General features: G+C 44.5%; 1 protein-coding gene across 1 annotated transcript in view; it reads right to left on the bottom strand.

Annotated features, from left to right (window-relative positions):
* Positions 1–15,395, bottom strand: part of SHANK3 (SH3 and multiple ankyrin repeat domains 3) — a 1,519,554-nt gene that overhangs the window by 106,526 nt on the left and 1,397,633 nt on the right. The window contains exons 22-23 of the mRNA XM_069229472.1: positions 9,263–9,368; positions 4,316–6,635 (exon numbers count right to left, since the gene is read on the bottom strand). Coding sequence (XP_069085573.1) covers positions 4,316–6,635; positions 9,263–9,368 — 2,426 coding nt within the window. The remainder of the gene's footprint in view (positions 1–4,315; positions 6,636–9,262; positions 9,369–15,395) is intronic.

The following is a 15,395-nucleotide window of genomic DNA, read 5'->3' as shown; positions in this document are numbered from 1 at the left end:
CTGCAGACAGGTTACTCCATTGCAATGATGATGGATCTCCTGTCCGCTGAAATCTAAATACCCTAGTAAATAACGGTATTTAGATTTCAGCATACAGGATATCCGTTACCACTGCAATGAAGTAATCCCTCCGCCGAGATCTAAATCAAACCCAAAGTCTGCCTCCAGCTGGTGGGAGCTTTATAAATGTCCACACTGGTTGGGAGCAGACTTTTGATCTGCTTCCCTGCCCGCACTGATGAAAACTTTGCTTTCTGCAAGTGAGAGCTGTTTGACAGCTCCTTGAGGGGGGCGCCAACTGTGAATTTAGCCCTGGAGAAGGGGTGGTTCCCATGGGCAGTGGGGGTCAGAATTAGACCGGGAATTTGGCAGTCCCCAGTGTTGCTGGGAGTGTGCAGAACCCCCAAATTCAAACAAAATCAAGCCCTGGGGAGGTGATGGTCCCCTGGACAGCAGGAGGGCCACACCCGTGCATTAAAGGAAAAATAAACCCCGGGGAGGTGATTGTCCCCGGGGCACTGATAGGCCCAGGTTGAAGTGTTGGCAGCTAGTCAGAGCGGTGCATTTCCTTGCAGTAGCTCATTATTATTCGTGAAGCTGTCGTGGCTACAGAGATATAAATTTGGATTTCATTAAGTTACTGAAATGCTACTGAACAGATTTACACCAAATAAGCGAAAGCGTAATCTGCCTACCGAAAGCTAGCTTTCTGCCAAATTTGGTGTAATTCCGTTCCATGGTTCGCGCTGCAGTCGTGTCTAAAGGTCCTTTGAGAATTAACATGGGAAACACAACTTTTTTGACCCCTCGTATTCTCTGTCCCCGCTTGACAGATTACCCCAAAACTTTCCATGTGCAACAAGAATCACCGGGGTACTTTTTTGGGAAAATTTTGTGAAGTTTCGTCAAGCGGTGAAAAAGATATAGGCAAGTCAGAAAACGTTTTTTCTAGAGAAACATGGTCCTAACTATAACTACCTAGTCGCGACCGCCACTAAGCTATATATATACATATATATATATATATATATAAAAATATAAATAACCTTATTTTTGGCGGTTGCCAGTAGATAGTTATAGTTAGCATCTAGTCTCCATTGAAGAGACATTTTTGACTTGCCTGTATCTTTGGCATCGTTTGACGTTTCATGACATTTTCCAAAAACCTCTCTAGAATCTTGTTGTGCATGGAAAGTTTCGGGGTGATCCATCAAGTGGAGGCCAAGGAAAAGGGTGGGGGATTAAAATAAAGTGCTATTTCCATTTGAATTCCTAGAGAGATTTTAGACAAGACTACAGCCTGAACTGCAAGAGGGAATTACACCAAATGTGGCAGCAAGGTAGATCTTGGTCCAGAAAGAGAGCTTTTTGTTATTTGGTGTAAATCCATTCTGTAGCTTTGTAGATATTAAATAAAATCCAATATTGTATATCTAGGGTTACGACTAATTTGTGAATACTGCCGATCTCGTGCAGAGAGCTCATTGACAGCCAACACTTCAACCAGGAAGCGTTGGCAGTCATTTTGACACTCAACTTTAGTCGAGTTTCAAAAAAAGAAGAAAAAAAAAAGAAAAGGGGGCAGGGTACATCAACCCTAACCTCCTAGCCTCGGTCCCAGGGTCCCTCAGGGACCCCTCCAGGGCTAATAATCATTTGTTTTAAAATCATGGCAAAAATTGTGTATATTCAAGAAGTGCAGTCTCCTGTGCTTGCTTTTAATTGTGCTCACGGGTGGGCCAGGTCCCAGGGGCATTGTGGGCAAAATAGGAGGAGGCGCACAGGGCCCCCTTACTAGGGATTCGAGTCTGTATGTGTAAAATATGCGGTGGGATCAACCCCCTCCCCAGGGAACACAACCTCCGAGTATGCGGAGGGGGCTCTAACATCCCCCCCCCGCCACAACGCCTATTCCCTCGCATGCCAGGGTCCTCTGCTTCCCTGGGCAATCCACTATTATGCATGGCTCAGCCCCAGGGACCGCCACCTCCCTGGGGCAATAAACATAATGTATGCTGCTCATCCGAACAGAGTCACTTTTGGCCTACTGGTAAGGATCTTAGACTGTCACTCAGTAGGTTGAAGGTTCAAATCCTGATATCTCATGGCAGTGTGTCTTTTTTTTTAACTCATGTTTTCAATGTTAAACATTCCTTGTGATGGAACATTGATGTCTTTTTCCCCATCACCATCTTTAGCTTGAATATCTTAAAGATGTCTGGACACTGCGCAGTAAAGAATCACCTGTGGCTGTGGTCTGGTGGTTAAGGTCTCAGACCCTCACACTGAAGGTTGTGGGACCCTATTTGTCATTCTTTTACCATTTGGGGTTTTTGGAGGGAAAATAGTGTTTCTCGAGTCTCACCGCTCAGATCTGACTTATTACAGGATTACAAAGCTAGAGAAGTTGTTTTTGCCAGAGACATCTGAGCCAACTCTCGCCCATCAACTGCAAACTCTCTGCTAGCAGAGAATTCACTGGGGCGGTGTCAGAGTAAATTTGTAGTTAAATGTGTATAATTTTTTCATTTTTACTTCACATTGAAATGAAGTTTGCAGGCGGAAAAGCTCCTTCCCTGCTAGTTCCTGTAAAAAACGGATTGTTAAGTGTGCTTTCCCACATTCACTGCCCCACTCGCTCTTAAAAGACACAAATGGCAATTTATAAATGCAATGGTTGTTGGAAAAGACATTATAAATATTTGCAAATGTCTACTATTTGGGTGTTGACCGCATTGACCTTTCACACATAGGACTATCAAAATCCAGCCACCTGATGGATTTCTTTATGGACTCACCTGAAATCTTACTCCGATCTCACATCCAAACAAGGAGGTAAATACCAGGTAGATAAAAATGTTGGCTGGGGGTGGAAGGTAGGCAGTGGCATGGTCTTGGTGGCTGTGGGGCACAGTTGGCTCATCGTAGTTGGGAGGCCATAGACAACATAATGGGTGGAAAAGGCAACTTCCTTCCCAAAACAAGATGGCTACCACTACTAATGTGTGTGGTTGAAACAAACCATAACAAGATGGCGATGGGTTAACTTCCTCTTGCATATTGAGAGTGGCAGAATAGCTGAAAGGCAGCCAGGACTTTACTTCCTTGCCTGGAAACTGAGCATGTTTGAGTGTCTTTGTCGCATCTAGTTGCACCTGGTTTTCTCTCTGATTGCACCTTTCTTGATTTGCAGTTCCCTCGTGTTCCCCTTCCATTTGACATTCTCTTCTCATTGAACTTACTAATGATTTTCATTTGCGTCTCCTTTGCAGTGGCGATCAAATCTCTCCCTGGAGTCCGCATCCTCTGCATGCACCTCCTAGGGCTTTGTTCTCCCTTACTTCTGGACGGTGAGTGGTATGAATAAATTTATAAAACTGACAAACTCCTATTATCCACTGTTTTTAAATATGTTTAATAATGTTTGTATTACACCAGTCCACCAGAGAAGATGCCAGTATTTTTCCCTTTCCTACCACTTTTCCCTTCTTCCTTGTGTCCGATTTTCTGTATTGGTGTTTCAGTTGCTGCACAGGTTTATTAGGCTACTGGAAAGCAGAGAGGCTGCCTGCTCACAGAGTTGGTCATACAATTTCCATCTGTGGCACATGCCACCCGCAACTGGAAATAAATGCTGACCCTTACTGAATGAATTGGAATATGTGACTTATCACAAACCTGCCCAAAAACGTTTTGAGAATTGAATAATAACTGTTGACTTGGTTATATGTGCAGCTTAGTTCAAAAGAAATGTTACAAAAGTATTCCTTTCAATAAATAAATTGATTCTTATTTCGGTCATAACTTTAACATATTTTGCTGCCAATGGTGAGTTGCCTGTGAGTTTCCAGGAAAATGTTGGTGTTTATGAGCATTGTTGCTTAAGAAACCTTACGAGCTTATTGCAGCAGACCTGGAATTCTCAAGAGGACTGGTCCTAAACAGACCAAAAACTACCAATTTACATATGTAGATGAAACAGATCAAGAGGCAGGAGAAATAAGATGAGGCAGCATAAGAAAGTATAATAGAAAATTAGGAAGGCAGAAATTGGTTAAGGAATTTGAGAAGAGGAATTTAGCAAGTGATTAACCTCATTTTAACGGGAGACTGAATCTCTCATTTTTAAGTATTTCACCTATGTCTTATTGGAATGCTTGACGCACTTTGATGTAGCCTACCTTTAAGAATTCTATGTAAGGTTGGATCTTCTTTCTCACGTCTACATTTATTATGTGCCCTCCCACTACATGCAGATATTCCCACAAGAGTTTCCCAGTCTAAGCTGTTGGTCAGAGACTAGCAGAGTCCTTACCGTGCAGCAACCACTGGAGACTTTTTGCCAGGATCCAAAGTTGAACCTGTGGGTTCCTCGCCCAATGATCTTGTGTCCTTATTCAGCAGCTGCAGTCGGGAACTGAGTTCACTGATCACAGTTGGCTTGTCTTCTTCTGCCCCATGTGTTGGTCTACTCTCTACAGGATCCCCCCATAGCTTGGACCTTCTTTGAAAGAGGTAGCGTGGGCGGCCAATACTGGTAGAGGCCAGAGTGGCTGCGTGTTGCTGGGAGAAGAGCTCGCTGTCCGAAGACTGCTTTAAAAGTGGGTCCCTGAAAGTAACCTGCCCCTTGCTGAGCTGGGACTTGAGTTTTGGCTTAGGAGGCACTGGTGGCTTTTCGAGTATAAAAGTTTGTCCATCCGCAAAGGAAGTGTATGTGTCAGTGGGTTCCCCACTCTCCGAAGACAGCGTGGACATGCTGGAGACTGTGGAGACGGTGCTTGTAGTCTCTAAGTGATGGTCACTAGAACTTCTGGTGTCCACTTCTTCCACCCCTGAGTCAGCAGCAGACTCAGGGGCTACGGAGGCATCAGAGGGCTTCCCTGAGGGTGTTCCACCAGTGGTAGAAGGTGCTACTGCTGCCGCTGGTATGGATGGCGTTGTAGGCTTAGCCAGCTGGCTAATGGGTGTGCCAGGTTTAGTGACCAATACTCCATTTGCGAACTCATCCGGTGGAGGCAGCAGCCCAATCTTGGCCAACTCCTCCCTTGTCTCTTCATCACTTGAAGACAGCTGAGCAGGTGGCAGAGAAACTGTATATGGCTCTACATCTTCCTCTGAGCTTCCCTGCCCTAGTGTCTTAGCAGACATCGGGCTGAGTGGAGGCTTGCTCACAGGACCGGGCTGGATCTCCATTCTCTGCACGTGACTTGGTTCTCTGGGTACTTCTGTAACTGCTGGCCTCTCTTCTTTCCTTCCAATTCCTATCTCCTCACCATTACTAGTTGCATGGACCATAATTAGACCTGCAGTCTTCTGCTGGGATGTATCTACTATACTAATTATCATAGTCTTCAAATCTTCATGTTTCTTCTCTTCCTTTTCAGGCTTTTCTGCTCGCATCTCCATCTCTTTCCTCAGTGTAGAAGGGGTACCCCAGTGACCTTGAATTGGGGACACAGCCCCAGGAGCTGGCTCATAGGCTTTGGCCCCAGGAGAGAATGCAGGTGATATTAAGCCTTCTAACCCTTCCCTTTCTGTTTCTTTGGTTTGGATGTCCACAAACAGGGGTGTTGCTCTGTCAGAATCTGGGCTCTTGACTGGAGTTGGAGACCTTGATGAGCCTTGAGTGGCAAGGGCCCTCTCCCTTGCGGCCAGCGCAAGCGCCAAGGGTGAATTGGGATCCAGTGGTTTTCCTGTAAGCGGATGGATGAAGGTTGAAGATGAAGTACTAATCAATGGCTTTAAAGCTGAGACAGGAGAAGGCAGCAGCACATCTCGGCTTCCTAGCAATCGCTCATCAACAGACCTGGACTGCTGCAAGGATGGCAAGTCAGCTGTGGGGGAACTTCCTTCAATAGCCCCCACTGAGAGGAAGACAGTGGATTTCCGCTTCTCATCAAGGCGTCGTTCTCTGTCCTTCATTACACTAGCAAGGGCAGTGGCAAAGGGGCTGCTAAGCTGCTCAGCTTGGGTCATGCCTAGCTGCTGCTGCAGGTCCATCACACTTTGGCGAGGACTTCTGCGTGTGGGAGAGGGGTCTCTTGAAAAGCTTCCTGCGAGGGACAGTGCTGCTCTTTCTTGAGCGTCCTCTACTTGTAGCTGTTTCACCAAAGGTGTCTTTTTCCTATGAGGTTTCGTAGGCGCAAACAGGCTCACATTAAACTGACCCATGTTGGCGTAGGGATTGTCAATTACGCGCCCTTTCCGTTTTAGCTTTTCAGGTGGGGTGGAAGAAGGTCCAGGTCGTGGGATTTCAGTAGGTTCAACTGGGATGTGGGAGGAATCCTGTAGAATAATCATAGAGCGGGCTCGTTTCTGCCTATCAGGATGTGGGATGGAAGTCCTTCCTGGTTCATAAATTTCTGCTGTGCTGATAACCTGTGGGAAGCCATGAAGTTTAGCCTCAAGAGCTGGCTTAAAGCTAGATCTTATGGTATCGTACACTCTCCCGGGAGGTGGAGGGGGTGAGAAAGATGGTGGTGCAGCTGTGTCATAGTAATAAGGAGAAGGAGGAGAGGGGGCAGCTGTCTGAGGTGGTGGTGGAATTGCTTGTCCTTCTTTAACTGTATCCTGCATTGATGTGCTCCGGGGGAATTTTCCATCCAGAAGGGAGGCCGAAAGTTTCTCATCTTCTCCTGCCAAGAGATGACAAAATAAATCAGACACCATGTGTACACACGTGTAACTTTCTTTACATGAAATACTTCATCTGTGCAGCAAAACGGTCAACTGTACTGTTAGGATATTATTACTATTTTCAAGTGAGGCAGAGTTCTGCAGTTTGCCATGAGAACATGGGAGCATTTAGATGCAATAATGGACAGACATGCTTTAAGAGTCTTCACTTATCACAACTCAACTGATAGTCTGTGTTATCTCAAAATTCCATATTAAGGACCTGTAAGGTCTGTCTGTCAGGGTGGCAGAGGGCATTATGTCTGCCATCCTGACAGACAAAGGCAGCCATATTTAGAGGCAGCTATCAGTGAACTCCGTACAAAAACTTTGGTGGACTGCCGGTCTTGGTTTTGATGGCCCAAAATTAAAGTTTAAAAAAACATACCTAAAGATCCCAGACCCATGGCATTTTTTCACTGGGTGTTTAAGTCATTATTCTTATTTTCTGTTTGATACTGCCAGTTTTTCACTGGTGGTGATGTATAGAATCCAAGAACATCAGATCATGATCTCTATATTGGGGAGTCACCTTCATGCCCTTACTCCGATGTCAGGGAGCACACCGCTGACAGAAAGACGATGGTCCATCTGACTTTAACTAGAGTGGGCAGGATGAGAGTTTGGCAAACAGGGTACTCTGTTACATTTATGATGGAGAACTCTCACCACCAAACTCTAAATCATGCCTCGCGTTCAATAAGGGTGTGGTTGGAAAGTGTCTTTTGCAATTTTTCCCTACTTTACTTCTATTGGAATTAAAACTAGAATTGACATTCTCAAAGGCATGAGTGCCTTTCTAATGTATACATAAATCCCAAATTGTAGTTAGTCTGATACCTATTAAAAGATACACATTAACAATAAAATGTGGTGATTATAGGGGCTTTCATTTTATAAACTGGAGAGAGTTGTCCTCTCTATAAAGTGGTCTATGATCCAGCACAGATGTGGAGATATTCAGGGTTTAAAGACGTAGGTCCTGATTTAAGTACTGGTGGAGGTGTTACTCAATCACAACGGTGATGGATATTCTGTCTGCCGAAATCTAAATCCCATAATCTCCTATGGAATTTAAATTTCGCCGGGGGATATCCTTCACCATTGTGATGGAGTAACCCATCCGTCAATATCTAAATCAGGCCCTTAGTTAAGATAACCATGAGGAAGAGTTTATGTGAGTAGCTTCATCATATTGCCAAATAATGCTATATGACTTAAATATACGTATCAGCCAATGATCCAAACCATAAAAGGGCCTGGTTTCACTTTGTATCAATTACAGCACTGAACAAGCATAATGATTATGAAACGTTTTGGGTTACTAGGAATAAAAACATAGTTTCAAACCATAACTTATGAGAACATTGAGAGTATTTTTCTTTTTTAAAAAGCTATTCTTTGACTGAATTGTGAATTATTGGGTGCATTCTGAATTGATTTTGGATTATGATTAGTTCTCTTTGTGTAAAATGTACACAGAGTTTAGCAATATTTGATAGGCAAACATACGAGTCACCTGTAGGACAACTCAATTTCTCCAAGTCCAAACGCTCTACACTCTCGTTTGTGGGGTCCTCTTTTCAACCCCTTTGCAACTGCTCAAGTCTATCACCCTTATAGCCTTTTTTAATTATAAAAATGTTACTTTGAGAGCGTCGACAGCTGCCCACGGACTTTGCCCGAGTCATGTTTATGAGTGCAAGGCATATCAAGGCATATCAATATCTACTTTGAAATGCAGTTTTAGGTCCTATCACTCGGTGACAGGGTACTCATTGGGTAACTGCTATTACTACAGATATCGAAATTGTGAGAAGTGAAAATTTTATAGTGATTGGTGTAATTGAATCTGCATCCCCAGATACATTTCAGCAGGTAAAATGTTAACACCAAACAGAGAAACACAGAATTAGATGAAGGCCTCGATTAGAAGTGCTGTGCTAAATTGCGATACCTGCACAGGTGCCACAGTTAAGAATCAATAGGACTTTTCAGACGTAACTATCCAAAGGTAACTATCAGCAGGTAGAACCTCCAGAGATTTACCGGATGAGAAGGCCCAGTACATGTCAGAACATTCCGTTTTTGGTGCAGAAACTACCGAAATCGGCATATTATTCCTCTTTGCAAAGGGTAAAATTCATAAGAGGTGCTATTTTTTGCACACTTTAAATCCTGAACAGTGTGGTATTGGCACAAATAAGGCAAGAGTTAGGAACCCTCATTGACATCATTTTTTTCACTTTAGAACCTGATGACTTACTGGGACTACAGAAGCCTTATACCTCGTTATTGTTTCAGTGCCTCCCAATAGGTTCATAGGCTCTGAAATGCCAACCATTAACCAGAATAGTGACTTGAGTCTCACAATTGTTGTAATAAGCCCCATCCCTCGGACATATCTCTGTTAAAATAAGCCAGTATAAAAAAAAAACATCCATTCCATTAAATCAATTACTTCACAGTCAAAGATTATGCAGTCCTTCAAAAATATTTTTGAATTCAAAAGATATTGTTTTAGAGAAAAGCTACCTAGTATTGGACCAGGTACACACTTGTCTAAGTGAAGCGTCTAAGGTCTTACCGACAGATTTTGTACGGGACATTCCTTTAGGTAATGAGATGTGGGGCGTCTCACTTCCTGTGAGGTATCCGGAATGAGCAGCCAAACCCTGACGTTCAAACAGCGACTAAATGCAGAAAAAAATAAGGTGCTCAGTATGAGTTTTTTTCCAGGATATGTGTTCTGAGCTAAAGCAGTGAGTAAGGGAAAAGTTAACATACAGATATCCAATGCAAGTACATAGATATACACCCAGTAAGTCCACTTGCTGCAGTAACATTGACTCTCCTCACTTTCAATATTTGTCATTGGATTCTGATGTAGACTTCTACTAACAGCAGATTTCTCACCTTAGAATATTCCCCACCTTAGAATATTCCCCCAGTGTCAGACTGGATCCCGTTAATCTTGAGCAGTACCTCTGTGCCCCAGTAGGTGGTGTCGTTCAGCTCTACATCGTCTCGATCAGGAGTAATGTTAAGGTGCATATATAAGCACCACCCTGGCATGCTTACATCATTTCCTTTCTTTCTGTGCCAAAAGTGCAGATCAGAAGATGTACTTTGGTCATTTTTTGACCAGCTTGGATTTTTTCACCTTTTGTTGAACTTTTTTGAGCATGTGCCCCCGTATGCTACAGTTGTGTCCCCTGCTGAATCCTTCAGGGTTCAAGCCTTGTGGGAATTCTCACAGGCAGATGTCTGTGTCCGATCCACACTTGGTCTCTCTCTGGTGCCTGAGGGTCAAAAAAAGAAACCAAGGCCTGTGTAGTGTGCAAGTTGATGACCAGAAGGCGATTTGTGAGAGGGTGATGAAGTTCCTGGCAGTGTGGAAAAGGAAGGCTCTGCACCGCTCCTGGTCCCATTCCCACAGCAGATCTCGGGCCCCTCCTAGAGCCGTTTCTGTGGGCGATCGTCTTCCTGCTCCAAGACCTCCACATTGAAGAAGCACAAGGAGAAGAACTGGAAGTTTTTTTAGGCTTCACCTTTTCTACCTTGTTCTTCTAGGCCCCACTCCTGCACACCATCTGCAGCGCTGGCGTCAGTGCTTGCTTTGTGCTACCTTGAGCTTTCCAGCACCGGAGTGACGCCCGCCTGGCTTAAGGAATTCTATGATGCCATAGATTCCTTCTTTGGGCCACTGGCTCCCAGTGGCGTGCCTTTAGGTCCACTGAGTCAGGAGGTTCCCCTGCTGGTTTAACGTCGGCAGGTTCGCCCTCAGCATCAGCTGGGCTCTCAGTATCTGCTCCAGGATCTGGACTGACACCGCTACAGATGCATCCATCCACCCTGGCTCCATCCCACTGGCACCCCCACTCGATGATGAGCCAATAATAATTTATGATGCTGCCCAGGTGCCACTCGACCTCGAAGGTGGTGCCTTCCAGGCCTTGTCATCCCCTGGACTTTTCATCCATTGCCGGGCCCTGCCATCCTAAAGTGGCAGACTAGGAGGAGATGTATGGTTTCCTACAGGGGGACACTGATGAGGAAAACAGGTATGAGGAGCTGGGTGACAACAGTGGCATGGATACCTCTTCAGACTCAGGCATGCATTCCCCTTTCGGACCAGGCTTCTGAGAAAGGCACATCTTTTAGCAAAGTGATGTGCAGAGTGGCAGATGTCCGACCTTGATCTCCACCTGCCTGGGTCAAGTCCAATATCTTGATGGAGGTGCTTCAATCTGGCAACGTACTCCTGTGGGCTTGGGTAAAACCCTGCATAGGGGCCCCTGTGCATTGAATGACCTCCTGCCGACATCATCCAACCGTGGGAGACCCTGCCTTCCTCTCCCAGCACCCTCCCCTGAGAGCCTGGTGGTGCAGGCCTCAAATGTGAAATACTTCCTAAGCGTGTTTCATACCACTCCACCGGATAGGGAATTCAATATGAAGGACACCTTTAGGAAGCACATTTTCTCTTCGACCAGTCTTGTCTTGCAGTCACTGAACACTGCATATACCTTGGGCCAATATTCCCATGCTTTGTGGGACTCAGTTGCGCAGCTGCCTCCCATGCTGCCTGAGGTGGGCTGTGCCCTCCTCAACCATGCTTTTGTGGATGGCATGGATGCAGCAAAGTTTGCCGTCCAGGGTGGACTGAACACCCCAGACACCCTGGGAGGAGTATTTGTCTCTACTGTGATGCTGAGCTGCCATGCCTGATTATGGCTTACTGGGATCCCGGCGGATGTCCTGTTATCACTGATAGACATGCCCTTTGATATCTCCTGCCTGCTTGCCAACAGGATGAAGCAGTACCTAAAGGCTTTTGCGAGTACAGGGTCACTGCCAGATCCCTTGTGATTTCTTTATCAGCCCAGTGCAACAGCAGTCTTTTTGTTCTAAGCTGGTATGCAGACCCACTTCCAGAGGGGTATTGCTTGGGTATCTCCGTAATGTGAGGAATCTGTGAATATACGTCTCTATCAGAAGAACAAGTTACTTACCTACAGTAAAGCTTTTTCTGGTGGAGGCTCTCCGATCCTTCCATGCTCCTTGATCAGCCATTCACCTTGTCAATCAAAAGATCCTGTTAGACCTGGCACACTGGTCAAAACAGAAACATTGCTTTTTATGTGGCTCTGTAATTTTGATGTAGAAATAGTAGAGAAAGAAACTGATGCCAGCCCGGCAGGGTGGAGTCTTTAAAGGCACCAAGACATCACTTCCAACATTACCCAACTACAGCCAAATGACACCACCTACCGGCACACAGAGGTACTATTCAAGATTTTCCTGATTCAATCTGATGCCTGGGGAATATTCTAAGGTGAGGAATCTGTGGTTAAATCTAGCCTGTACCAGAACAAGCATTACCAAAGTTAAGCAACTTGTTTATTAAAACAGGATTATTCACCTGGTCCTAACCCATTCCCTGCTGAATGCATTTACTAAATGTGCACCAAGAATCCATGCTGGTAGGTAATTTTGTGCCTCTACTTTTCTCTTTATGAAGAAAGCATTTTGTAAAATACAGCAGGGTGGCTCTGTGAGTTAATTGCTTGCTGCTGACATATACTGTGACCTGCAGGTCACCAATTTGCACCAGGCAAGGCCAACTCAGGCTACCATCCTTCCGAGGTACTTTGTTTACAGCGCTGACAAAGGCCACAATTGCGGTTTGCAGTAAAAATATCATATGAAAAAAGTAGACTGCAAAAGTGTGTCAAAAATATCAGCTGAAAAAGTAGAATGAAAAAGTAGTGTCTACAAAAAGATCACCAATCTTTATTTATTATAGGATAAGGGTAAGTGTGCTGGAGCAAACCAGGGGGCATCCCCCTTTTACAGTAGAGAGAAGCATTTATAGTGAGGTGTGGAAGAGGATGGAGGGATATTAAGGGTTTTTATGATTCCTGAATGGCCAGCATTAAGGTGGTAGTAAGAGGTTGGCAGGGTTTAGAGATTGGTAGTGATAATGCTACCCTTCCGGAATCCTAAAAGCCCCCAACTAACCCTTTGTGTCTGTGTTTTTAGGGTTCATGAATAGGTAGTATATAGGGGGTTTATGGGCCTAGGGAAGGGTACTGTTAAGGGGTAGTAATGTTTTTTTAGAGTTCGGGGAAGGGCTTCTAGGGGTTCCCCTATTTTGGATCCTGTCCATTGTAGGGTTCCCCCCATCATAGTGGTCATATGCTGGATCTGATTTTGGCCCAAGGAGAAAAATGCAATGTAAGGACATTTTACCACAGGTTTGTCCTGATCGTTAACTGAACAACTTTAATGTCATATATGAATAGTGGCCCTGGTCAATCTAGATCTGTTAGTCTCTATTTGAAGCATCCCTGGCCCAAACTATTCATTCCTTAGTTTACAGACAGCCTTGATTCAACTGCATCGGCCCAAAATATGGGCTCTGTAAAGGATGGTTACAGGAGTTATGTTCAGTGGGTCAGCTCGGCCCTGGAAACAGTGCTGCCCTTGATGAAGGTTGCAGACAAGTATGAAAGACTCCCTTGGTAGACTGCCTCTTTGAAAGAGCCCAAGTATGGCTGCAAGAAGCTGGGAAGAGCCTGGCGGATAGATTACTCCCCAGCTGCCAAAACAGAGCTCAGGATCATTCTTAGGTCATATAAAAGAATTGTACTTTCGACCAAAGCAGATTTCTACGTTAGATATTACAGCCAATTAGAATTGCTGTAAATAAATGTTTTCAATAGTTTCACTCCTATCAGCACTGATGTGTTTGGCTCAGTCTGTTGGGCATTCTCAAGGACTTCCAGATGAGTTGCCAAACTATTTCGAGGATAGAAGTGTTGCTGTATACAACTCTCTTGTATACTCAGCATCAGGTTTTACATCGAAAATAGGGGCCTTGAGACGCTTTGCCTTCCGAATCTTAGCATGTCTGAACTGGGGGCCTCGAGTGCAACCCTTTTATGTCTGTTGGAATTGTACCGGCATCCCCCTACCTAGGGCACTTGAACTTACTCTCTGTGGAACAGTTAAAAAAAATATATCAGTGCCAAGGCTCCCCCTTGGACTCTATTCCACAAAGGAAATCCTTTTTGCAGATAGCTAAACCACTTTCGGATATACACGATAGCCCCCTTCCCAACGCTTGGGTCCCAGAGGAATTAAAAACGTATTTGATTGTCTCTTGCACAAAAAAAAACAACAAAAAACAAAACTAATGATGGCCTTAGAATTTCGCAGACAAATAACAGATATTCTGTAGCCTTGGTGCTACTGAGCTTGTCTGCCTTACATTCTGTCTGGCTGACCAGACTAGCAGAAACGGGGATTTATGGGTCAGCATTGCTATGATATGAATTCTATTTGAAGGGCAGATGCTAGGCTTGCCCCCTTTTGTATCGGACTTCAAGGCACTGAAACAAGGTGTGCCTCAGGGGTTGACACTTAGCCCCACCCTTTTCAATCTTTGCATTCGTCCTCTGGCAAAACTTGTGAGATCATTTTCCCATGATTGTATTAAGCACGCAGATGATACCCGACTGATTATAGCTAGGATCAGTTGCAGACTATCCACCTGGAGACTTTTCACTCTGGCTGAAGCACAATGCTTTTAAATTTAACTCTGAGAAAACTGCAATGTTGTGGATTAGTAGGAATCACTCTGCCTGGCCTTTCCCGTCTGAATTTTGGTCCGTCTTGGTACAATTCCCCGTCTAGTAGCTATGGTGAGGAATCTATTTCTATGTGGAGACTGTTTTGTCTCTAGTGAAATAGGCAAACCATTTGTCATTCACCTGTTTTTGTACTTGCACCACATTCTGTGCACCATGTGGTAGTCCAGGCGACTATTCTGAGTCGCCTGGACTGCTGTAATGCTCTTTGTCTGGATGCCCTAGACTCATTACACTGGTTATCAGCGGGTAAAGGCTTAGTTTTAAATCTCTGTGTTATGTTCATATAGCCATCTATGATACAGAGCCCATCTACCTTAGAAAAAGGTTTACTTACTATGTTCCTAGCCACACTCTTTGGTCCACTAATATTTCTTTGGTGGAGGTACCGAAATTTAATTGGGGGTGATGAGGAGGTTTGTCTTTTCTGCAACTGCAGCTGAATTGTAAAATGCACTCCCGATGATACTGCAGAAAATCTGGGATCTATTGTGTTTCTGGAAGGCTTTAAAAACCTGGCTGTAATAGAGTGCTCTACAAATTTGCTACCATACCATGACAGGGTTTAGAGAAGGATAATGGTTAGGGGTGTTAAAGGTTTGTTAGAGCTCAGGGAAGGGTATCAATAAGGGGACGTAAGAGGATTTTAGGTTCAGAGCATGGACAGAGAAAGCAAATAAATGGAAGCTGGTCAGGAAACATATTTGCATATTGGTCCGCACAGCACTTAAAGCAGCAGGTGTTACAGCTCCTCTGGGACAAAATGATCTCTCAATGTTGGCAAATGGCCCACTCTGAAGGGTTACCCCAAACCTTTTGCCTTCCTCCTCCTCTTTTTATGACCTTGTTATTGCTGGCTTTAGAACTCTATGTATTTTACCACTGCTAACTAGTGCTAGAGTGCTTGTTCTCTTTATCCCAATTCATGGTAACATCGGCTTAACCCAAATTGGCATTTTTAATTTACTTATAACTCCCTAGTAAAGTGCACTACATGTGGCAAGAGCATGTAAAGTAAATGCTACTTGTGGGCCTGCAGCACTGATTGTGCCACCCATTTAAGTA

Source organism: Pleurodeles waltl, chromosome 4_1, assembly GCF_031143425.1.
Source record: "Pleurodeles waltl isolate 20211129_DDA chromosome 4_1, aPleWal1.hap1.20221129, whole genome shotgun sequence".
Lineage (NCBI taxonomy): Eukaryota > Metazoa > Chordata > Amphibia > Caudata > Salamandridae > Pleurodeles > Pleurodeles waltl.
This window is presented reverse-complemented; position numbering and strand designations above follow the sequence as displayed.